Below are 25,206 nucleotides of genomic sequence, written 5' to 3'. Positions count from 1 at the left end.
AAATAAGTATTCTGTAGCAAATAGTCAGATCCTGGTGAATAAAATTAAAAACTTACAATGTAACCAAGAGATGAAATTAATATCATTTGATATTATTAATTTGTGCACTAATGTACCAATTTAAACTACTTCAAAAAAGATATAACAAAGGAATAAGTTATAGACCTTACACAGTTTCTGAAAGTGGTAGTTAAATACACCTATTTTGAATTTAATGGAAAACTTTCAACAACCAGATGGGCTTGAAATGGGCAATCTGTTAGTGGGCTTTCTAGCAGACATTTGTATAAATTCACTAAAAGAAAATTTTTTGCAAAGTTGCTACGGTATTTGACATTCAGTGCTACTCCAGGTACGTAAATGATATTTTGTTTATATACACTCCTGGAAATGGAAAAAAGAACACATTGACACCGGTGTGTCAGACCCACCATACTTGCTCCGGACACTGCGAGGGGGCTGTACAAGCAATGATCACACGCACGGCACAGCGGACACACCAGGAACCGCGGTGTTGGCCGTCGAATGGTGCTAGCTGCGCAGCATTTGTGCACTGCCGCCGTCAGTGTCAGCCAGTTTGCCGTGGCATACGGAGCTCCATCGCAGTCTTTAACACTGGTAGCATGCCGCGACAGTGTGGACGTGAACCGTATGTGCAGTTGACGGACTTTGAGCGAGGGCGTATAGTGGGCATGCGGGAGGCCGGGTGGACGTACCGCCGAATTGCTCAACACGTGGGGCGTGAGGTCTCCACAGTACATCGATGTTGTCGCCAGTGGTCGGCGGAAGGTGCACGTGCCCATCGACCTGGGACCGGAGCACAGCGACGCACGGATGCACGCCAAGACCGTAGGATCCTACGCAGTGCCATAGGGGACCGCACCGCCACTTCCCAGCAAATTAGGGACACTGTTGCTCCTGGGGTATCGGCGAGGACCATTCGCAACCGTCTCCATGAAGCTGGGCTACGGTCCCGCACACCGTTAGGCCGTCTTCCGCTCATGCCCCAACATCGTGCAGCCCGCCTCCAGTGGTGTCGCGACAGGCGTCAATGGAGGGACGAATGGAGATATGTCGTCTTCAGCGATGAGATCACTTCTGCATTGGTGCCAATGATGGTCGTATGCGTGTTTTGTGCCGTGCAGGTGAGCGCCACAATTAGGACTGCGTACGACCGAGGCACACAGGGCCAACACCCGGCATCTCCTACACTGGTCGTACACCTCTGGTGATCGTCGAGGGGACACTGAATAGTGCACGGTACATCCAAACCATCATCGAACCCATCGTTCTACAATTCCTAGACCGGCAAGGGAACTTGCTGTTCCAACAGGACAATGCACATCCGCATGTATCCCGTGCCACCCAACGTGCTCTAGAAGGTGTAAGTCAACTACCCTGGCCAGCAAGATCTCCGGATCTGTCCCCCATTGAGCATGTTTGGGACTGGATGAAGCGTCGTCTCACGCGGTCTGCACGTCCAGCACGAACGCTGGTCCAACTGAGGTGCCAGGTGGAAATGGCATGGCAAGCCATTCCACAGGACTACATCCAGCATCTCTACGATCGTCTCCATGGGAGAATAGCAGCCTGCATTGCTGCGAAAGGTGGATATACACTGTACTAGTGCCGACATTGTGCATGCTCTGTTGCCTGTGTCTATGTGCCTGTGGTTCTGTCAGTGTGATCATGTGATGTAGTTGACGCCAGGAATGTGTCAATAAAGTTTCCCCTTCCTGGGACAATGAATTCACGGTGTTCTTATTTCAATTTCCAGGAGTGTACATTGGAACAAATGAAGGAGCTTAACCAACTCTTTGGAATGTAGAAAATTAGTTTCACCTGCGAGTTACAAAATGAAAAACGAGAGCTAAATTATTTGGATCTAAATTTGCCCATAGTAGATGGCAATGAATACTGAACAGATTGTGCCTTCAGATTTAACACATCTTCTGTTCCATAAGAGAGCTTTCTTTCATTCAGCTATTCATCACACTATAGTCACACCACTATCACCAGTTAAACCAAGGAAAGAAATTAATTTAATTAAAACAGTGGCCGTTAATAATGGTTATGAACCCTCATTAGTGGAAGAAATGTTCGAAGCGAAAACCAATAAGAGTCAATACTCTAGGTAACGTTCTGAGTTAGGGTATTGATGAAGGAAAATGTATTTCAGTACCTTGCTTGGGTAATGTGTCATATAGGATTCAGCATCTGTTAGTTAAAAAAATATGGCTGCAAGGTTGTTTCCTACACAAATAATAGTCTACAAAAAAATTTGATCTGTAGTTTGAAAATGACAAATGACCCTTTATGTGGCTCAGGAGCTTACAAAATCACTTGCGATAGTTGAGCAGTGTTTTATATCGGACAAACCGGTGTGGTTTTTAACGTAAGCAACACTTGCTAGGAAAGAAAGGTGCTTACAAAATCACTTGCGATAGTTGCTCAGTGTTTTATATCGGACAAACCGGTGTGGTTTTTAACGTAAGCAACACTTGCTAGGGAAGAAAGGTGCTAACGTTGACAATTCTACTTTCACAGAGCATTTATTAAACCTGGGACACAATCCAGAGAGAATAGATGAAATGGCAATTCTACATAGATAGAAGAAAGGATGGGAAACTTTGTCTTACAAGAACTTTATATCTTTAGACATATGGTGAGTTACAATGGCCTCATCTTATATGAAAAATTATAGTTTCAAGACAAAAGCTAGAGTGGGAGTCACGTATCTCAGCAGGTGGTGGGGGAGTTCTGCGCAGCCAGCAGTTAGTGGTGGAGGGAGCCAGCTGCGCCAATGTAGCCACACTATGCGTAACCGCTACATTCGATTGTCGGCTACTGACCGATGCGCATTAACTACGCGCGCATCAGGAAAGGTGACGAGCGCAATAATACCTATACGTCTTTGTGAGAAAGGCGTTGTGATCGAATTGTCTGCCTTTAAATATGGAGTTGTACAAAATGTGTAAAAATAAAAAAAAAGCTATGAACATTGGCAAGAATAATAGACAGACTTGCATTGTTTATTGTGTCTGGCGAGCTGTGCCATCGCCTAGAGCGGCAGATTTTTGGGCGTGGCAAATCCATCTTGCATAAATGAAGGAATGTGAGAATAAATTGGAAATACAAATTATGTGATAAAATCAAGCGTCTTACTGAAAATTATCTATGGTACAGAAACAGTGTTCTCCGATTTATGGAAGAAACGTTTCTTCTAACAAAAATGGCTTAAAATGTATTGCACTGTAAACATATCACTGACTGCTGCTTTGAACTTAAAGACATATTCACAACAAAGAGACGAATGAGTGTGATATGTGAAAATAAGGCGTCGTGTGAAATATATTGTGGGAAAAGTTTACTATGTCGAAAGGGGGGGGGGGGGGGGGGAGGGGCACTTGACATGTTCACACGGCGCAGCAAAATTGCTGGAGCCGGTGCTGATTTGTGTTGTGTTGTACCTAGTGATTGTCAATAGAATTTACAAAAATGAATGAAGAGTCTTTAATGTTGCCAAGTCCTTCTAGCGATCGCCATCAAATTCGGTGTCACTATTGCTCATTAGTTTCTTTTACAAGTTGCCAGCAGGCTGCTGTGGGAGGAAGTGGAGCTTGTCCTAGCAGCCAAAGCGCTGCGAGTTCATGGTGAGCTTTCGTTCCACGCATACCTCCGTACAGTAAAAGTGTGTGAATAGTACAGATGCAGGGGCAAACCCTGTCACGACAGTTCGTCATATGCAGAGGTTGGAGGAGTAACAGAAAGAAATACGCAATAGCTCGTAAAATCAGTATTTTTTTCCTGCATAATCATTACATACTATTATGCAAAAATGTATGAGCAAGTTTTAACAAATTTCCCAGTAAAGGATGAGGAAGGGGGAGAGAGCGGTGAAAAATGCATGTTTGAATATTGGGGGGGGGGGGGGGGGACGAGGCCTCTACTTTTAACTATTGGGGAGAGGGGTGGGGGCACAAAGTACCTTGCCCCTCCTAAGTCGGCGCCACTGCTTATGATTTACAATATATGTTTAAATGCTTACTGCAGCATTGCAGTACTGTCTCAGGTATCCCAAAACATCGTTTTCATCCTAGCTGTCTGATAAAGATGAATCCGAATCGTGAAGATTAATTGTGAAAGGCTCCATCACCAAGTCTCTTTCGATTTCCTTTTTAAAATCTTCTTCCTGGAGTGTTTCCGAATATCTGATGCAGTTTGCCCATGCAGATATGCTTACGTTGTTCACTGCTTCATGTGTGAGTCTTTCCACACCAACAATTCGAAAGGTGCTGTTTGTTTCTGAGATATGGGCTTTAACTTGCGCACATACCAGCTCAATAGGATTGTAGTGTCAGTGGTATGGTGGTAACCTGATTACTCGGTGACCATGCTGTCTTGCCAGTTCATCTATATTGTAAGTGTAGTATTTAGGCTTGTATGCATTTACGAGCATGAGTAACTCTGCCCTGATCTGTGACACTGTGTGAGGAATTCCATTAGACGACACCCATGAAATAATTTCATCCTTCCTGGTATTTGAAGTAGGAGCCTACTGCCATGTACGGAAGTAGCTATTAAACAAACCACCGCTTGAAGACAGCATAGGTCATTTCAGACTGATAGTCATCTGATTTCTTCGTCTTCGATGCTTTAATTATTAATTTACTCTCTGGTATGAAGCTTGTTTCTGCAGAAACAGCACAATAAGGGGTCTCCATTCTCCCACAGGAACCTTCAGGCCACCGACATCTTCACTTGTCTTCCAGCACAGTGGTCTTAAATGGTACTGGTTAACGTATGTTTCATCGAGATAATAAATACGTGGTTTTCCAGCTTGTTTTATCTCTTGCATTTCTCTCAAGAACACAGTTCTTGCTGCTACAATGTCACTTCTCTCTAAGAGCAATTTTCTTCCGTCATTCACATTGGGCAATGCTTTTTTTGTCAGCTGTGACTGCTGCTTCCAGCTCCTGTCTAAAGAACTGATACATGCGAAATATTATTTCTCTCACCTGTCTGTGTAATACTGGGTGATATTTGCTGTTTCCACTGATATTACCACAATGCCTTGCAATAACTTCCGAAAAAGCACCACACACAATGCTAAAGCCAGTCGTAAACTTGCTCCGCACAGAACGACATTAAATCGGGCACTTGCTACGGCTGACTGACTCCTATTGGTCGGCAGGTCACATGACGCCCGTGCTACTGCGCATCCAGTCCTCACCCACCAAGTTACATGACACCCGTTCTAACACCTTTAACCCACTGCTCGCAACTTTGATACGTTGGTTCATGTTTCAGTTCACTTCCATTTCAGAACCATTGTTTCTCCCTATCCTTTGTGGACTCTGTACTCGCTTCTAGATTGTACAACAGAAGGTGCTGTGTACCACATTCTGTTTTGTATAGTTTACGTAAAAAATATTTCCTCCTCCTTTTTGCTTGTTGTAAAATCTTGATAAAAAAAATTCTGCTACAGTACATTCTTTGTTCTCAGCATGTGTTTGTAATTAATCACTTTACTCGTTTTTGTTTCTTTTTGTCATAGTCATTTTTATAAAAAATATTTTATTTTTTGTGTATCTTTTATACAACCTGTTTTTATATCACATACAAATAAATCTTAATATGTGTCATACTGATGTATTACTGTAACAGTTACATATTGCATACAGTTAAGCATTTTATACTACTAGTGCCCAGGAAGTGGAGCATGCTACACCATGTTTACCTGTCATTGTAACTAGTTGCCAAATGACCAGTCTAATGTCTGTTCTCTTAACAAGCTGTACCTATTGTAACAATTTTTATTGTTTCCATGAAGGACTTAATATTTTCTGCTGATGGACTTGAGCTCCTTAGCACATCATATATGTTTACAATTTTAACGTCATGTAATTTATGTAAGTACCGGTTTTGTTCTGTGTTCTTCTTGTTGTTGTTGTCAAGTATTAAGTATTTTAGAAGTTTATTTTGTAATATGTTTAAACATGTAGGGGATTCCCGCCTGAAAAAGATATCATCAGTGGTATCGAAACCTGGTTAAGGTTATTACATCAAACTTATGCAACTGGTTGGCTGTATACTTTATATATTGAAAAGTTATTTACTGTTGCTGATGTCAGCCATGTTTAAAATTGTCAATATTAATGAACTCGTATTGTTTAAATTTCAATTAAACAAGGAAAATTTGTTGTTTCCCGAGAGTTTCTGTGAATGAAATAAAAATACATGGAGCAAAGTTTTAGGGATTTACTTCTGTTATTGATGAAGTCTTCCATGAGTTTGAGAGTTTTTTAAAGATTTTTAATGTCTAGTGTTGGAGATAATTTGCACTAATAATTCAATGAAAGTTAGTTTTCGTATTCATAGAAGTTATCCTCAATAGGAAGTGTGCAGTTCACAGAAGATCCATTCATGGTATCCATAACAAAAAGAAATGGTGCAATTTTTGAAGTTATTCAGGTACCCATAACTTGCAAACTTCACTCTTAAAATGAAATCTTTTTTTGGGTCAACATGTAATTTGGCAGTAGATTTTCTTCTACGCAGTTAATTAAATGTGCTCAATGTAAGAGACAGATAACAGGATAAAAATCAAAGTTTTAGTAGTTTATGTCACATAATATTCACACTTAGAGTGTTAGAGAGTACGTAGTCACTATCGCCACTGACTGCTGGTCATCCCTGCAATTGGTTGAGTGGCTGTAACGTCACTGGGCCATTAGAGTTGGAGCAGGAAGCACTCAGGAGGGGAATACCTCACAAGCCATGCATTACCAAGGCTGCTATATTTCCATCTTATTTTAACTAAATGATGTCCACTCATTGTCTTAACAGGATGCTGATAACGGCTTGTCTGTTATTTCCAGCATAAATAGTCCCCTAGCCTTCTTGGCAGATGTTAACTTTGTCATTGTATTTTGATCACTAATCCCTGTGTCTCTGTCATTAATGTCAGGCCTGTTCCTAGCTGCAAGGTCTAATGAATTTTCATTTCGTATGAGCTGCCGAACTAGCTGCTAAAGATAGTTTTTGGAAAACATGTTTAGAACTACTACAAAAGTCTGTCCGTTCTTACCACCTGCAATGAATCCACAGATGTCCTAGTTTCTGCTTGTTAAGTTAAAGTAAACTCCAACTAATATTGTACTACTGAGCATAAACTTTCTTCGAATGATTCTAAAACTGCTACAGTAGAATTTTGTGGCCAGTAAAAATATTCAGTGATTAACATGAGTTCACGTAGGCTAGTTACTCGCTGTCAGACTCAATTTTGATCTCAGCTGACACAATACTTTAGTCGGTTGCAGTAACACCCCCCTCCTGTGTTGTCCAATTAGGCTTTTCAATATACATTCCATGCCTCATTAAATATTTTGGAGCTTTCTACTTTGGGTTTTCAATATACATTCCATGCCTCATTAAATATTTTGGAGCTTTCTACTTTGGGTTTCATCCAGCTCTTGGTTCTGAGTGTAATTTGAGATTGACAGCTTTCCTGGAGGTTGTTAAATTCAGGAAATTCGTTACAAATGCGTTGGCAATCTACTGTTAAAAATTCAACATTCAAAGAGTCTTTATTTTGTATGTGATCTGATTTTGCTCTCTGTTTATTGACTGGTGAATGTTCATGACAAAATTTCAAACTATTGTGTACTCTGTAAGGACGCTGCTAACCAAGTATCTGCTGGCTCTGTATGTTGCACACCTGATCTATTGAGAGATGTCCTACGATTCTCGACACAGGTTCAGAAATTTGCAGCCAAGACCATCACAGAATTGACAGTCTGTGGTTGAGACCCTCCACTCGGGTCCAAATCAAAGGACCCTGATCAGTTTCTGGGTACGAAACTACAAATTCTGAGCTATGCTTGCACCCCATGAGTGAGACTATGAGTCTTCACCACTTCAGCCAGCATACCATATGAATTGAGGGTGGTCTCAGGACCCAAGCAACAGGTGCCATTGGTGTCAACATGAGCCACAAATTAAAGGTGACTGCACTCTGCACCCTTGATATTCGCTGGTAGTCCTCTTCCAATCTTGGATGAGGTCACCCAGCAGACATACTGAGTGTACATTATACATCCATCCAGCCCTGGGTGCTATTTTCCTAAGGAGCTCTATAACTCACCTAACATTGGAGCTACTGATAACTAACAAACCCCCTCTCCCTGTGTGCCTGCTCAGACCTGCTGTAGAAATGGCCATTTGTCCACTCAGTGGGTGAATGGGCAAGGCCACATAGCCAGTTTGCACACTGAGTCTCCACCTCAAATTCCGCAAATACACTACTATCTGCCACTCACTCTGTGGTGATAGTGGCTGCCCCACATCAAGTACATTGGAAGGTGCCTCAGCTGAACCCGAAAGTGGAACGAGCAACATTTGAGGTGTCCCATGCAACATGACACTTTCTCCACCATCTCTACACCAAAGGCCTGCAGAGTGCTGACCACAAACAACAGCATCTTCCAACAGTTCACAGACTGTGGCGAGCTCCTCCTGTGCCTGCATACAGCATACACATTTCCTGTTCCTCTTACTGCTAAATTTCAAATAAAAATAATAGGTAAAAATCATCCCGTGTAGGCTTCCACAGCCGGCGTCTTCATCAGTAAACACTTCTGGGCTAAATTGCCGTGGTCAATCTGTAGAACTACTTCTCCCTGACGTTTCGTTCTCAACTACGGAGAACATCTTCCAAGGTGAGTCGACAACTGGCTGCTAGGAGCTGGGGTCGCCGCTTATATGGAGATCGTAGAGGGCGATACCGCACGTCACGTGGCGTCGATATGTAGCTATCTCTGGCTATTGTCTGTTCTCTCGATTGCAGGCAATTGATTGTCATGTGATTGATGCAACATCGGCCGCCATATTTTGTCCAATTTTAATCCTCCTTCTTTACGATTAAAATTGTATTGATGTTTGTGGATTTCAATTGCCTCTCTATACATATGTGTATAATAATGCGACGTCCTCGCTAGCACACTTGTCTCACCGAATTTTATTTTGTGATCTCCATCCTTAAAAACATGTTCCACTACTGCCGATTTGTCGATATGTCCCAAGCGACAGTTTCTTTTGTGCTCCGTCAAACGTGTATTGATGCTTCTTTTTTTGTAATTCCTATGTAAACCCTGCCACAACTACATGGAATTTTATATACCCCTGGGGTGGCTAAGGGGTGACGAGCATCTTTTGTTGATCTTAGGCACTCACTAATTTTCTTAGTAGGTCTGAAAATAGTCTCCACCTGAAACTTGGCTTGTACTTTTCCAATGCGATCCGTGATGTTATGGATGAAAATAGGTAAAAAATTTATAAAAATGAACCTTGCTGTCTTTAAGAAAAATACTTGCGCTATCAAACTTAAAAACACGAACACAAGCTTCTACATCTACGTCTGCATCTACACTTACATGACTGCTCTGCAATTCACAATTAAGTGGCCGGCAGAGGATTCCTCAAACCATCATTTTTCCCTGTGTAGCTTGGCACCAACGAAATATTTTCCCATTTGAAGGAAAGAACATTGAGTCTGCCACAGACACTAGTTTACTGCATGCTTTCAGACAAAACAAAGGATCTACTCTTCTGGCAGTTCACGAGTGGAAGCTGGCACCTGACAGAGATATGGTAGCGCGAGTGGTTACCTTATAATATTCAGAACTACATGACTGTGGCAATGCAGGTGGCAGTAAGCTACACTACAAATACTAAAAGCAGCAAACAATGGAAACAACAAATAAAAATGATGCCTGTTACCTTTAGGCACAGACTTGCAGTACTCAGTTTCTTAAGTTCAAGGACACACACTATTGGAAAACACTGAGACCATTTCACTGAATGCTGGCAGATGAGGAAACCAGTTACATTCATTGAACATCCTCAGGTGAGATGTGCCTGGGTTCTAATGGAGTGCATTGGTGCACATGCTATTGACTCTGTTTTTTTATATTTTCGAAAGATGTTCAGTGAACATAACTGGCAGTAAAAATCAGGGACTATCATCGCTGCAGCTGTGGTAGTATTTTATATATGTTTGGTGGTGGCGGCGGCAGCTATGGCTATGCCTAGATGCCATGGGACACTGCAGGCAGGTGGGGGACTTTATCCAGGGAAGTGAAGTCGACTGATCAAGTACTTTAAATACCCACATTTCCTCCCCTTGCCGCCAATATACCGTTCATAAAATTTTCTTTCACCACCAGGATTCAAAACAGAAACCACTGTGTTGAGCACCATTGTAACTGTGTAATTTATCAAATTACTAGACCAATATTCAGTTTGTAAAAGTGTGGCACATTTTGTTGTTACTTTCTTGTAATTCTGTAGCTATGGATAAAGATTCATTTTTCTAGCTTTAATAATAAGTACTTTCAGTATATATTTGAAAATAGTTACTTCAGTGTTCTGAAATTTTAAAGAGAATGACTTTAGAGTATTCTCTGTCTGATACTGAACTTAATTTTCTAATTTTTACTATTATAATTGTTCACTGTTATATAGTGTTGCTTAGTTTCAATCCTCATAGATGTGAATCATCCAGAATTGCACTTTAGGAATGTTATGGACTTACTGAAAAAACCTCACACTTAGTACATTGAATTCAAATAAGGCTATACATTTAACTAAAAGAGGACTATATCAAAGAATTAATGCAAATTAAACCTAGAAAAAAATGTCCATCATCTGCACAAGAACTTTCCACCGTGGCCTTACATTGTCCACAATCTGCTCCTGCTGATAGTAGAGTGAGATTTTATATTAGGATAACAAAGTAGAGGAACAAAATACATGCATGTTAAAAAAAGCAACTAGAACATCTTGATGAGATACGATGTTCATATTCACTGGACATGTACAGGGCATTCAGGATGCATCAGTGTTACCTTTTTTATGGCTACGGATTGCTGTCTTGTCCACCAATTCTCATTCCAGATTTGGTTTTCCCCGAATGATTCCAGATCAATTCATTCCCTGGCCATTCTCTGTAGTAAAGTCTTCTATAAACTCAATATTGTTACTATTATTATTATTATTCATGAAATCAATGTTCATTTTGTGCGGCTGGCTCAAGGAGAAATTCATTCATTTTAATGTGAGCTTAAAACAAAGATTATAGTCGTAACATCCTATACAATTGTAATGCCTGAAACAGTGAATGCATGACAAGATGGCACCAGTTAATTATATTTTATACACATTTTAGCCTACAATTTTGTAGCAATTTCAAAAAGACTTCTAGTGTAATAGGTGGAAGCTGTGGAATGTGTTGCATATTCTGCAAAGAGTGGGAAAGGCAAACTGTGTCTCAGTAGCTGCCATCCAGTTAACTCCTTGTAAAACCATTGAAATGTTTGGTTAACTTCTCCTGTTTGGTTTCACAGCCATGCAGAATTTTTTAAAGGACATTATATATGCGATTGACTGTAGAAGTGATTTATTTCACATTTGCAGTTATGGCCTTTGGGCCCTTCTCAAGTGATACTGCAAAAGCTAAAAGAATACAAAAATGAAGTACAGAGTGTGTATACAGAACTGCACAAGTATGTCATATAGACAGTAGCACATTACAAAAATGGTGAAAGTAACCATCACTTGCCTTTTGCTTCAGCACTTTGGGTTTTAAAATACTCTGACATGTATATGTGTCATCGTCAAAACTAAAACTTTTCACGGTAGAAATACAGCAACACCAAACAAATGCAAAGTACTGTACATAGTGAAAGGACATAAATTATGTGAACTATTACCAACATTAACATCTTTCACATATATCACTACAGATGAATATTTTAACACACTGTTTACATGTGAACTAAGGCTGTTGGCTTGAAGATTCAATCACCAATCACACTGTCAGTGCACTTGCCACAGGTAGTACATCCAGTGATAACAATTGTAAGCTTCATATCATAACATCTTCCTATACCTATTGATAGCATACAGTTTCTATGTAATGATGTAGTCATAAGGTAGAGTACAATGTTGTTGCTGGCTGCTGTGGCCGAGCAGTTCTAGGCGCTTCAGTCCGGAACAGTGCGGCTGCTACAGTTGCAGGTTTGAATCCTGCCTCAGACATGTGTGTGATGTCCTTAGGTTAGTTCAGTTTAAGTAGTTCCAAGTCTAAGGGGATGATGACCTCAGATTTTAAGTCCCATAGTGCTTACAGCCATTTCAACGATGTTGTTGTGGTCTTCAGTAAAGACTGGTTTGATGCAGCTCTCCACTCTACTCTATCCTGTGCAAGCCTCTTCATCTCAGAGTAACCACTGCAACCTGCATCCTTCTGAATCTGTGTACTGTGTTCATCTTTTGCCATCTCTCTACAGTTTTTGAAGAGTTGCCCAATGTAGGTGAAAATACGATCAGTAATGTTTCAGATTTCGATGTACAATGGGATAGGAATGATGATGGAAACAGAATCACATTTGAGGAAGTGGAGAAAATGGTCAATAGATTGCAGTGCAATAAAGGAGCTGGGGTGGACGAAATTAAGTCGGAATTCATCAAATACAGTGGAATGTCAGATCTTAAATGGCTACACAGGATAATTGAAATGGCATGGGAGTCGGGACAGGTTCCATCAGACTGGACAAAAGCAGTAATCACACCAATCTTTAAACATGGAAACAGAAAAGATTGTAACAACTACAGAGGTATCCTTTAATCAGCGTTGTGGGTAAAATCTTCTCAGGCATTGTTGAAAAGAAAGTGCAAGTATTAGTTGAGGAGCAATTAGATGAAAATCAGTGTGGATTTAGGTCTCTTAGAGGTTGTCAGGACCAGATGTTTAGCTTACGGCAAATAATGGAGAAGTGTTATAAGTGGAACAGGGAATTGTATCTATGCTTTATAGATCTAGAAAAGGCATATGACTGGGTTCCTAGGAGGAAGTTATTGTGTGTTCTACGAGATTATGGAATAGGAGGCAAACTTTTGCAAGCAATTAAAGGCCTTTACATGGATAGTCAGGCAGCAGTTAGAGTTGGCGGTAAATTGAGTTCATGGTGCAGAGTAGTTTCAGGGGTAAGACGAGGCTGCAACCTGTCTCCACTGTTGTTCATATTATTTATGGATCATATGTTGAAAACAATAGAGTGGCTGGGTGAGATTAAGATGTGTGAACACAAAATAAGCAGTCTTGCATATGCAGATGACTTAGTTGTGATGGCAGATTCGATTGAAAGTTTACAAAGTAATATTTCAGAGCTAGATCAGAAATGTAAGGACTATGGTATGAAGATTAGCATCTCCAAAATGAAAGTAATGTCAGTGGGAAAGAAATATAAACGGATTGAGTGCCAAATAGGAGGAACAAAGTTAGAACAGGTGGACAGTTTCAAGTACTTAGGATGCATATTCTCACAGGATGACAACATAGTGAAAGAACTGGAAGCAAGGTGTAGCAAAGCTAATGCAGAGAGTGCTCAGCTACAATCTACTCTCTTCTGCAAGAAGGAAGTCAGTACCAAGACTAAGTTATCTGTGCACCGTTCAATCTTTCAACCAACTTTGTTGTATGGGAGCGAAAGCTGGGTGGATTCAGGTTACCTTATCATCAAGGTTGAGGTTACGGATATGAAAGTAGCTAGGATGATTGCAGGTACTAGTAGATGGGAACAATGGCAGGAGGGTGTCCACAATGAGGAAATCAAAGAAAAACTGGGAATGAACTCTATAGATGTAGCAGTCAGGGCGAACAGGCTCAGATGGTAGGGTCATGTTACACGCATGGGAGAAGCAAGGTTACCCAAGAGACTCGTAGGTTCAGCAGTAGAGGGTAGGAGGAGTCGAGGCAGACCAAGGAGAAGGTACCTGGATTCAGTTAAGAATGATTTTGAAGTAATAGGTTTAACATCAGAAGAGGCACCAATGTTAGCACTGAATAGGGGATCGTGGAGGAATGTTATAAGGGGGGTTATGCTCCAGACTGAGTGCTGAAAGGCATAATCAGTCTTAAATGATGATGATGATGATGATGATCCTTTACTGCTTGCTCAATATACAGATTGAATAACACCAGGGAGAGGCTACAACCCCGTCTCGCTCCCTTCTCAACCACTGCTTCCCTTTTGTGCCCCTCGACTCTTGCAACTGCCATTTGGTTCCTGTACAAGTTGTAAGTAGCTTTTCAAGCTTCTCGCTCCCTGTATTTTTACCCCTGCCACCTTTAGAATTTGAAAGAGAGTATTCCAGTCAACATTGCAAAAGTTTTCTCTAAGTCTACAAATGTGTAAACCTAGGTTTGCCTTTCCTTAACCTATCTTCTACGAGAAGTTGTAGGGTCAATATTGCCTCGCATGTTCCTACATTTTTTTTTGAAGCCAAACTGCTCTTCCCCGAGGTCAGTTTCTACCAGTTTTTCCATTCTTCTGAAAGTAATTCATGTTAATTTTTTTGCAACTTATTAAACATTTTCACATCTGTCAGCATCTACTTTGTTTGGAATTGGAATCATTTTATTCTTCTTGAAGTCTGAGGGTATTTCACCTGCCTCATACATCTTGCTCACCAGATGGTAGAGTTTTGTCATGACTGTCTCTCCCAATGCTAGCAGTAGTTCTAATGGAATGTTGTCTACTCCCAGGGCCTTGTTTCGACTTAGTTCTTTCAGTGCTTTGTCAAATTCTTCACGCAGTATCATATCTCCCTTCTCATCTTCAACTGCATCCTCTTCCATTTCCATAATACCGCCATCAAGCACATCTTCCATCTGCTTTCCCTTCTTTGCTTAGGAGTGGTTTTCCATCTGAGCTCTTGGTATTCATACAGATGGTTCTCTTTTCTGCAAAGTTCTCTTTAATTTTCCTGTAGGCAGCAGCTATCTTACCCCTAGTGATATTTGCTTCTACAGCCTTACATTGGACTCTAGCTATCCCTGCTTAGCCATTTTGGACTTCCTGTCAATCTCATTTTTTTGACGTGTGTATTCTCTTTTGCTTGCTTCATTTATTGCATTTTGTGTTTTCTCCTTTCATCATTTAAATTCTACATCTCTTGTGTTACACAAGGATTTCTACTAGCCCTCAGCTTTTTACCTAATTGATCCTTTGCTGTTTTCACTATTTCATCCCTCAAAGCTCCCCATTCTTCCTCTACTGTATTCCTTTCCCCTGCTCTTGTCAATCATTCCATAATACTCCCTCTGAAACTCTGTACAACACCTGGTTCCTTCAGTTTATCCAGGTATCTCTGTAAAAACTTGCCTTTTTGCAGTTTCTTCAGTTTTAATTTGCAGTTTGTAACCAATAAATTGTGGTCAGAGTCCATGTCTGCCCCTGGAAATGTCTTTACAATTTAAAATCTGGTTCCAAAATCTCTGTCTAACCATTATATAACCAATCTGAAACCACCTTTTGCCTCCATGCCTCTTCCGAGTATACAGCCTTCTCTCACAATTCTCAAACCAGGTCTTAGCTATGATTAAATTATTCTCTATGCAAAATTCTACCAGGTAACTTCCTCTTTCATTCCTTTCCCCCAGTCCATATTCACCTACTACATTTCTTTCTCTTCCTTTTCATACTATCAAATTTCAGTTCCCCATTCCTACTTACTCCTTGGTATTACAGCCCATGTATGGCCTTGGCCTCCTGGACAATCTCTGCCCACTCTTCTCTGCTGGCTGCCCTTCTAACTCCCATTATTCTCAGGTCGTCCTCCAGGTTGTCTAGCCATCTGGTCCTTGGTCTGCCCCACATATGAAGTCCATCTGGTTTTCCTTTGAAAACTTTCTTGATTGTGCTGCTCTCCACCATTCTTTCTAGATGTCCCGACCAATGTAGTCTATTACTCTCTATTTCTGTGATCATATCTGGTTTGTTGTACAACTTTCTGATCTCCTTATTATTTCTGATTCGCGAAAACCCCCTATCATTCATTGGCCCAAAGATTTTCCTAAGTATCTTCGTTTCCCGTCTCTGCAACAACTCATCATTTTGCATTATTGTCAAAGTCTCCGAACCCTACATCACCACAGGTCTCACTACTGTATGATACACTGTCAGCTTCAGATTCCTACTAAGGCTTCTTGTTTTAAATACTTTAATCAGTACAAAGTAGTTCCTGTTACCAGCTGCAATCCTTGCATGTATTTTTTCTCTTTTATCATTATTCTCAGATATCAGTGATCCAAAATATTTATAGCTCTCACAGCGTTCATATTCTTTCCCATTCAAAGTCTTGCTTCTTTCTCGTTCACTATACCTTTTTCTACATGTTAACATATACTTGGTCTTTGACTGATTATTTGTCAACTCCATCTCCGCTCCATATCTTCCTAATTTTTCAAGGTTTTCTTCCAGGTCCTGTTTCCTCCTCGACAACAAATCAATATCATCTGAATAGGTAAGATCCTGCATCACTCTATTAAACACTGTTCCCCCAGGATTGCCACTTTGTGTCTTTTACATTACCCTCTCCAAGGCGACATTAAACAGAATAGTGGATAGCACATCACCCTGTTGCAATCCTTAGTTAACTTGAGATGCCTTTGATAAAGTGCCTTCAGTCTTTACTTTAGATACTTTTCTACTCAAAGTCATTGAAAACAGTCTTTTTAGTTTGTTGGAGACATCTGCATCTTGCATTGCCTTCCATAGGTAACCCCTTTTGATACTATCAAGCTTGTTCGTAATCAATGAACGGCTGGTGGACATCAGTGTTATACTCGTAACATTTTTCAAGGATTTCTCTGATAGTAAAAATCTGATCTATAGTGGATCTAGTGGTTATGAAATCATACTGGCAGTCACCTGGATACTCTTCTACATATGTACTGAGTTGCCCTGCCATGATTTTTCCTAATACTTTATGTACTATACAGAGCAGTGCAATTCCTCTATACGAGATATGTCCACAAAGTAAGTTCAGTTTGGTTATATAAAACGTACGTGTACAGATACAGAAAAAATACTTATTGTTCAAAAATCTACAACTGTTAAACTACTTTTCTACATAGCTTCCGAAATTTTGTAGGCACTTGTCATAGCGTGGCACAAGTTTTTTGTATGCCTTCTTCATAGAAGGTTGCCGCCTGTGTATTCAGCCATGTGGTAAAATGTTCTTTCAGGTTATCGTCATCTTTGAAGTGTTGGCCACCATGGACAGATTTTAGGTGTAAGAAGAGATAAGTCACTAGGAGCAAGGTCCGGGCTATATGGAGGATGATCAAACGTGTCCCAGTGAAATTCCCGTAAGAGTTGTTCGGTCACATTCACTGTGTGAGGTCGGGCATTATTGTGGAAGAAAACACCACCTTTTGACAGTAATCCTCAGCACTTGTTCTGTATTGTGCGGCACACTCTCTTAATGGTCTTGCAGTAATCATGTGCATTGATTGTTTGGCCTTGTAGTAAGAAATCAATCAGCAAAATGCCTTTTTTGCCCCAAAAAATGGTTCACATGACTTTTCGAGGTGTCAAGATTTGCTTAGGCGTAACCTTCGTAGGGGATGAAGTGTGCCTCCATGCCATTGATTGCCATTTTGTTTCAGGGGTGTCGTACAATACCCAGGTTTAATTCATCCCCCTTGACTATCCGAGAAAGAAAACCATCGCCTTCTTCATTGTAGCACGTCAAAAACTGAAGTGCACTGCCCATCCATTGTTTTTTGTGTTGTTCAGTAAGAATTTTGGGTACCCAACATGAGCAAAGTTTTCAAAATTTCAGTTTTTCAGTAACAATTTCATGAATTAGGGATAGTGAGATTTGTGGAACTTCCATAGCAAGGGCACTAAGTGTAAACCTACGGCTGTGCTTAATCTTCTCTTCAGTTGTGTGAACCAGTTAATTAGTAACCACAGATGGGTGTCCAATTCGTTTTTCATTGTGCACTTGATCACGTCCTTCATTGAACACTCTGACCCATCTTCTAACCATTGAATCACTCATAGCATTTTGTCCGTAAACTTCGCAGATTTGCCGATGAATTTCCTTTGGTTTAACTTTCTTTGCATTAGGAAACGAATCACAGATCTTATTTCACACACAGCGGCATTTTCAATTACAACTGACATTAAAGAAGCACTACAAAGCACACGTCGGCAGCAGCAATGTGAATATGTCATACATGTCTTCTACTTGAGTCAGAGTAACTGCCGCACATGCTTGGAACTGCGATTGTAGCGCATCCGCAGATATAAATAGAAACGGAACTTACTTTGTAGATGAACCTCGTAATTCACAGAGTCGGCTTTGTCATGTTTTTTATGTATAGGGTAGAATATCGCTGTATTCCACTGTTCCAGCATATTTTGTTTCCACCATATTTCCACTATGATCTCATGCAAAACCGTTATTAGTTTTTCTCTACCATATTTTATCATTTCTGCTGTAATATTGTCTTCTCCTGGAGCTTTACTGTTTTTAAGAGTCTTGAAACTATCTTTAACTTCTTAAATTGTTGGTTCCATGACAGCTTTGTGATACTCTTTTTTTCTGTTTACTTCCTGCTCCACCAGCATCTACTTCACCTACGTTTTCAGATTCTCTATTCAGTAGTTCACTAAAATACTCCATCATCTGTCTAAAATCCGATCTTTTCCTCCAGTCAGATTTCTCTCCTTATCTTTACAGTAAACTGCTTCTTTATACCTTTCATCCTCATATAGAATTTCCTTATTTCCTGATCAGTCTTTCCCTTTTCTAATTTATCAATCCACCATTTTTCAAATCCTCTCTTTTTCCTCTTACATTCTTTATTTGCTTCCTTTCTCTTCTCCTTGTGCAGTAATCCTTGTTCTCCTTTGCAGCATTCTTTTTCTTGCCTCATTCCTTTCTTCTGTCTTCCTCCTACAATCTTCATGAAACCAGACCTGGGTTTCAGTTGCTTCTTTGTGTCCAGTACAGTTTCAGCTGTCTCCTGTATTGTACCTTTGACTGTTTCCCATCTTTCTTGAGTACCCTCTCCTGCCTATTCTTCTGTTTCATTAAGTCTATTTGTCAAAATAGTTTTATACTGTTGTTCTGTATTTTCATCATTTCTGAATGTGGCATCATCAAACCTTGGTCTGTCTGTAATTGGCAATCCTCTGTCTGTATTTGATTCTTACCAAATAGTGATCACTATCTCCATCTGCACCATGACAACTATTGACTTCTAATATAGCTGAAGCATGTCGTCTATCTATGAGTACATGATCAGTCTAATTTTTTGTGACATCATCTGGGGAGCACCATGCAACTTCCCTTGTATCCTTCCATTGTATCCTTCCTGTGCATCCATTTGATTTTAATAATCATGTTATTGCCCATGGAAAAAGCAGTTAGTCTGATACTGTTGTCGTTAGAAGCTTCATGCACACTCTACTTACCAGCTGCTTACCTATATGCAATTTCTCTTCCTCCTTGAGCATTGAAGTCCCCCATAACCACCTTAACAATGTGCTTTGCCACCCTTGCTGTTTCCTGTCCCAGTTGCTCATAGAATATATCTTTTTCCTCCAGCTCTGCACCTTCTGTTGGAGCATACTTACATACAAAGGATACACTGAAGAAGTGGGCTTTCATTTGTAATACATAGATTCTTTCACCAACAGGCTTAAATTTCAGTATGGCAGCCTTCTGAGCATTATTTTCTCCACAGCTGTAGAACAATGTGTGTGTCCCAGACGCTAATAGGCCTATTCCACTCCCTTTCCAATACTTGTGACTGTTAAATTTTCATTTCCCTTAACTATCTGAATAATTTCTATTATCTCACCATACATTTCCTCAATCTCCTGATCTGCAGAGCTAGTTGGCATATAAACTTGTACTATTGTTGTGGGTGTGAACTTTGTGTCTACCTTGTCTACAATAATGTGTTCATAGTAGCTATCTGTGTTCCTGTTTTTGTAATTCACTATTAAATCTACTCCTGCATTGCCCCTATTTGCTTCTGCATTTATAACCCTGTATTAATGTGGCCAGAAGTCCTGTTCCTCCTGCCACCGAACTTCAGTAATTCCCACTATGTCTATCTTTAACTTATCCATTTCCCTTTTTAAATGCTTTAACCTACATGCCCAATTAAGGGATCTGACATTCCATGCTCCATTTTGTAGAACGCCAGTTTTCTTTCTCCTGATAACAATGACATCCTGAGTAGTCCCTGCCCGGAGATCAGAATGGGGGACTATTTTACCTCTGGAATATTTTACCCAAGTGGATGCCATCATTGTTGAACCACACACTAGAGCTACATGCCCTCGGGAAAAATTATGGCTTTTGTTTCCCTTTGCTTTCATCCATTCGTGATACCAGTACAGTAAAGCCATTTTTGTTGGTGTTACAAGACCAGATCAGTCATCCATCCAGACTGTTGTCACCAGCAACTACTGAAAAGGCTGTTGCCTTTCTTCAGGAACCAACATTGGCCTGACCTCTCAACAGATACCCCTCTGTTGTGGTTGCACCTACAGTACAGATATCTTTATTGCTGAAGCATGTAAGCCTCCGCACCAATGACCAGGTCCATGGTTAATGGATAGAATAGAACAGGAAATTTTATTTATAACAGAGTAGCATAAAAATACATGTGTTACTTTTCTGAAGGTCTCATGCTGAATTGGGTACTCATACAGAACATGGAAATAGTAATCTAACATATTACTTTGTTTGTTTATACATTCCAACTGATGAAAAAACATAGAATGCACCAAATGCTCGCTGATAATACACCCAACAGTGAAGCACAACAAATTTGGATACTACATCACAAGACACTGCCTTGTAAATACAGGATATGTCTTTTTAACAAGTGTTAATATCAGGAATGTAGTTTTGTAAAAATGTATGTAGACATAACAGTAAATTCCAAAGTGCTTAAAATGCTATCAAGAAATGTGTATAAATTAATTATACAGTATTATGTCGCATTACTAAAATAGATTAGACAAGAAAGACAGTTTAGATAAAATGAACTGCAGAAATAAAATGTATGGTACTGCACTTGATTCACCGTAATTGTGTATAAAAATTGCAATACATTAGAAAATGTTGGGAGCATTTACAAAACTTGTCACATGGTATTTATGAAGAGATGGTGAAATACATCACATTAAATAACAGATTCTAAAATTAAATAAAATAGAAATGAAAATAAAAGTGGGGGTGCATATGATTCTTCCCTGTTACCAAATAACAGTGTCATAAGCACTATACATATTATGAAATTTAGGTACACACATTTCTATACAAAATGTTTTTGCAGTAAACCCACATCATATGGGAAAGGTAATGTGTCCTTATGCCATGTTCCTTTCTATCATTTAAGCAGATAATGTATAAACTTTTACTTGGCTGTTTCATAAATAAATTTACCAGTCCTGTCCACTTTGTACCTTGGGACTATACAATCACTTAGAAAGCTGTATGTTGTCAGCAGATGTAAAAAGATGTTATGATATGAAACTTCTAGTTGTTATTGCTGGAATGTACTATCTCTGATCAGTGCACAGATAGTCTGAATTGTGAATGAATTTTCATGCCAGTGGCCTTAGTTCACAGGTAAACAGTGTGTTAGAACCTTGCTGAGCGATACAGGTGAAGGATGTTAACTGGTAACAGTTCACTTAATTAACATCATTTCACAATGTACAGAACTATGCACTTGTTTGATGTTGATGTATTTGTACAGTGAAAAATCTTATTTTTGATGGTGGATTTTAAAGTCTGACATGTGCTGAAGCAAAATGTAAGTGATGGATTACTTTACCCGTTGTTGTAATGTGCTACTGTCTATATGACATGTTTGTGCAGTTCTGTATATACTGTCTGCATTTCATGTCTGTATTCTTTTAGCTTTCACAGTACCACTTGAAAATAGACCAAAGGCCGCAATGGCAGTTGTGAAATAAATAATTCCTACAGTCACTGGTGAATATGATATCCTTCAAACAATTGAAATATCTAATGCTCTTTCATCAAATCAACTTCATGTTATCAAAATACTCTTCAGTCCAGACAGCAATTGAGAACTTTTCTTTCAGTCCAATATTGGCGATTTTCATGTAGTTACATAAATTTATTAATTACTAATTTTATGATATCAAGGATACACACGAATGCTGCTTTTCAATCACTTTTCAAATAGTTTCCTTCAGACTTAATACACATACCCCATCTTCGTTAAATAGTTTTTATATTTGTTCAAAGTTACATTGTGAATTGAATAGAGTAGCTTTTGTTTCATGTTTCACAAGGTCTGAAAAATAGTCTCTGTGAGGTTTCTTTCCATTGTAAGAAATAGAAGAAAATTGGAAATGAGATTCAGCGAGTAGGGTTAAATAAAATCTATTGTTATTCTGTTATTAGCTAAAACTAGAAACGGGAATAAGGGACATTGAATTTGATCTTTACAAATTTGTGACTAGTCACAATGCTAGCAAAATTAGTGACTGTGTGAAGCAGTGCATATATTTCTTCACAGGTGCCAGATATCACTTGGTGGACTTATCCATAGTAGTCACTAGTGATAGTGTGTAGCAGCGGAAAGTACACTGCATGACATAAAAAAGTGAAGCACCCACAAGGGAGGAGGAAACAAAATGAAACTTCACAGGTTGAGAGTATATGTGATGTTATATCAGAGATTACAAAACTAAGTCAAATCTACAAAGGTTTTGCCAGTTTGAACCCACTTATCACTACAACATTGCACCCCCTCTGTCCTGGATGTGTGCACTCGTTTGGTAGGAAACGGTATCATAAAAACGTTGGATCCTCTCCTCACATGAACTCGCCTACAAATGTTGTAATTGATCATTGATATCATATATACTGGCAATGGGACAGAATTGACATCTGAACTGGCCCCACACATGGTCCGTCTGGGACGGATGTGGAGATCTTGCTGGCCACTAGGGTACCTCATGGGGACATGTGTGCCCTGTGTGGACAAACATTATCTAGTTGAAAAATTGTGCCACGATAATGTCATGTGGGAGTTAACACGAGGATACAAGATATCTGTGATGTACCATTTTGCTGTCAGAGTTCCCTCAGTCACTACGAGCTGTGACCTGAAGTCTTGCCTGATGGCACCCACACCATGACACCACGAGTAACATTGATGTGCCTCTCCAAAACGTTGGAAGCATTGGAGCTTTCACCAGATCACCACCATACTTGATGACGATAGACATCTGGTGTAGTGCAGAGTCATGATTCTTCACTGAACACTTTGTGATGCCATCCATCAGCAGCCCAAATCTCCTGGTCATACCACCACTGCAGATGTAAGCATTTGTGTTGTGATGTTAATGGCAGCCTGCACACAAGACAGTAATTCCCTAATTCCCTAGTTTGGTTGCTACTGGTCTCTGAGCAATGGCGCAGGATAACACAGGACAATGCAGGGAAGTGAGAGAGACAGAGAGAGAGAGAGAGAGAGAGAGAGAGAGAGAGAGAGAGAGAGAGAGAGAGAGAGAGAGAGAGAGAGAGAGAGGGGGGGGGGGGGGTATTTAAAATTTCAAAGGTGGCACCCTCCCACCTTCTGGGGATGGGGCAGCGCAGCCAAGTTTGGTGTTGTTGGATGTCCCCCTTCGAGATGAACAACTTTTATGACAACATTTTTTAAATCTGTTTTAAATGTCACATCCTGTATAACAATTCCAGTTAAGCATTCTGAACATCATGAAATCTTATGAGCTATGTCAATGAATACATCATATCCTCACATATTTAAAAGACTCAAGTCCACTAAACTGGAATTTTTACTTATTTTGATGAAGCTATTAGTGAATTAATCACACCACAAGCTGGAAGTGAAGTGCTGAAACCAGTCAAACGAACACTGTAACTTTTAAGTGATCTTGGCTGTAATAAATTTTAATAGGTTGTGTACTTCATTTTGACAATAAGTCAACATTTAAAAAAAAGTTTGTTTCATTCAGTTTCTGACCCCAGCCTTCTGTTTAATTTGTTAGAGAATTAGTGATCTTCAAAGTAATTGTTGTTTATTGCTGACATCAGGTGACTAACATACATCTTTTAATTTCAGGAATTTGATCTGCTGTACTATACCCTGAGCAGTGCAAGGATATTCTTTCAGAAGGACAGTGTACCACTGGAACAAGATAGTGTTAAGTATGGGTCTCGGAGCGTTTTGTCAGGAAGTAGTTAACAGCTAATATGAATTAGCTGAGAATTTACGACTGTCGTATATGTATTTTGTAAAGTATTGTGGGAGAAGAAATGTTCTTGTTATTGTATGAGAGAATTATGATTGTTTGAATTATTGGTGTATGTTTATATTTAACAGAAATTTTATGTATTGTTTGCATTAAAGATGAAATAATGATTTGTGTAATTTTTCTTTTCACTTAATAATCTGTATTTTAGTATAATACACTAATTACCAACTGAATTACACATCTAACTATAGTGGTGTGAATGTAAGACAAGTGGTGGGGTGATAGGCAATGACAAGGAGCAGTGTACCACATGACACAACAGCCAGTAGAGTCATTCTGCTGTTTCTGCATGTAGTACTCATTAGGGGTACTCATAGAACATTTAGCATTGTTTATCATGTTGGTTTATGTATAGCAAGTTTACTTAGCCACTGTAGCATTCATTGTGGGGGGCATAAATCATAGACAAGTATTACCTTAAGAAGTGATAGTTCTGTTTGCATATAGCTTCTGTTAGGATGGTCAGAAGCAGAAACAGTGGCCAGGTGTAGCGACCACCCACTTTTCCCAGTTACCAGGGTAGTCAGTGGCTGTAGCATGAGGCATGGGCAGAGACTGAGCACACCAGTGACACCACAAAGTATTCTCTGACTCTCTCTACACGGAACACATTGAACTGCCACCTGTGGACATGCACACCACTATAATAATGTGTACCACTCCTTTCTCATGATGATGGAAGCGACACATTATGGCATGGACTACTAGACAGACAATGTATTGGGGAGCCATCCTGATACATCTCCACTCAATCAACATCTCACTTGATGGGCACACAAGAATCTTCATGTATCTAGATGAACTGTTATTCAGCCTATTGATATGGGTGGAAAGCAGTGGGTTTCACCTTACTTCTTACTTTTATGTTACCAACAGATAGCATGAGCAATTGGACCAGGTGACCATTTTTTGATGCAGATGCATACAGTGCTGATGGCATGAGTGAAAATACTACATATTTATTTGAAGACTTTTGCCCCTAAGTTCTAATGTCTGTGTACAAAAAAAG

The 25,206-nt window shown here is 39.8% G+C and overlaps 1 protein-coding gene across 1 annotated transcript in view; it reads left to right on the top strand.

The window, feature by feature from the left end:
- The window catches only part of LOC126298010 (WASH complex subunit 4), a 179,889-nt gene extending 155,585 nt beyond the window's left edge, over nt 1-24,304 (top strand). Inside the window, exon 19 of the mRNA XM_049989329.1 lies at nt 24,005-24,304. Within this exon, the coding sequence (XP_049845286.1) occupies nt 24,005-24,127 (123 nt within the window). The 3' untranslated portion in view covers nt 24,128-24,304. The remainder of the gene's footprint in view (nt 1-24,004) is intronic.
- Nucleotides 24,305-25,206: the final 902 nt, after the last annotated feature.

Source organism: Schistocerca gregaria, chromosome X (assembly GCF_023897955.1).
Source record: "Schistocerca gregaria isolate iqSchGreg1 chromosome X, iqSchGreg1.2, whole genome shotgun sequence".
Classification (NCBI taxonomy): domain Eukaryota; kingdom Metazoa; phylum Arthropoda; class Insecta; order Orthoptera; family Acrididae; genus Schistocerca; species Schistocerca gregaria.
The sequence above is the reverse complement of the archived record's forward strand: the minus strand, read 5'-3'. Positions and strand labels throughout refer to the sequence as shown.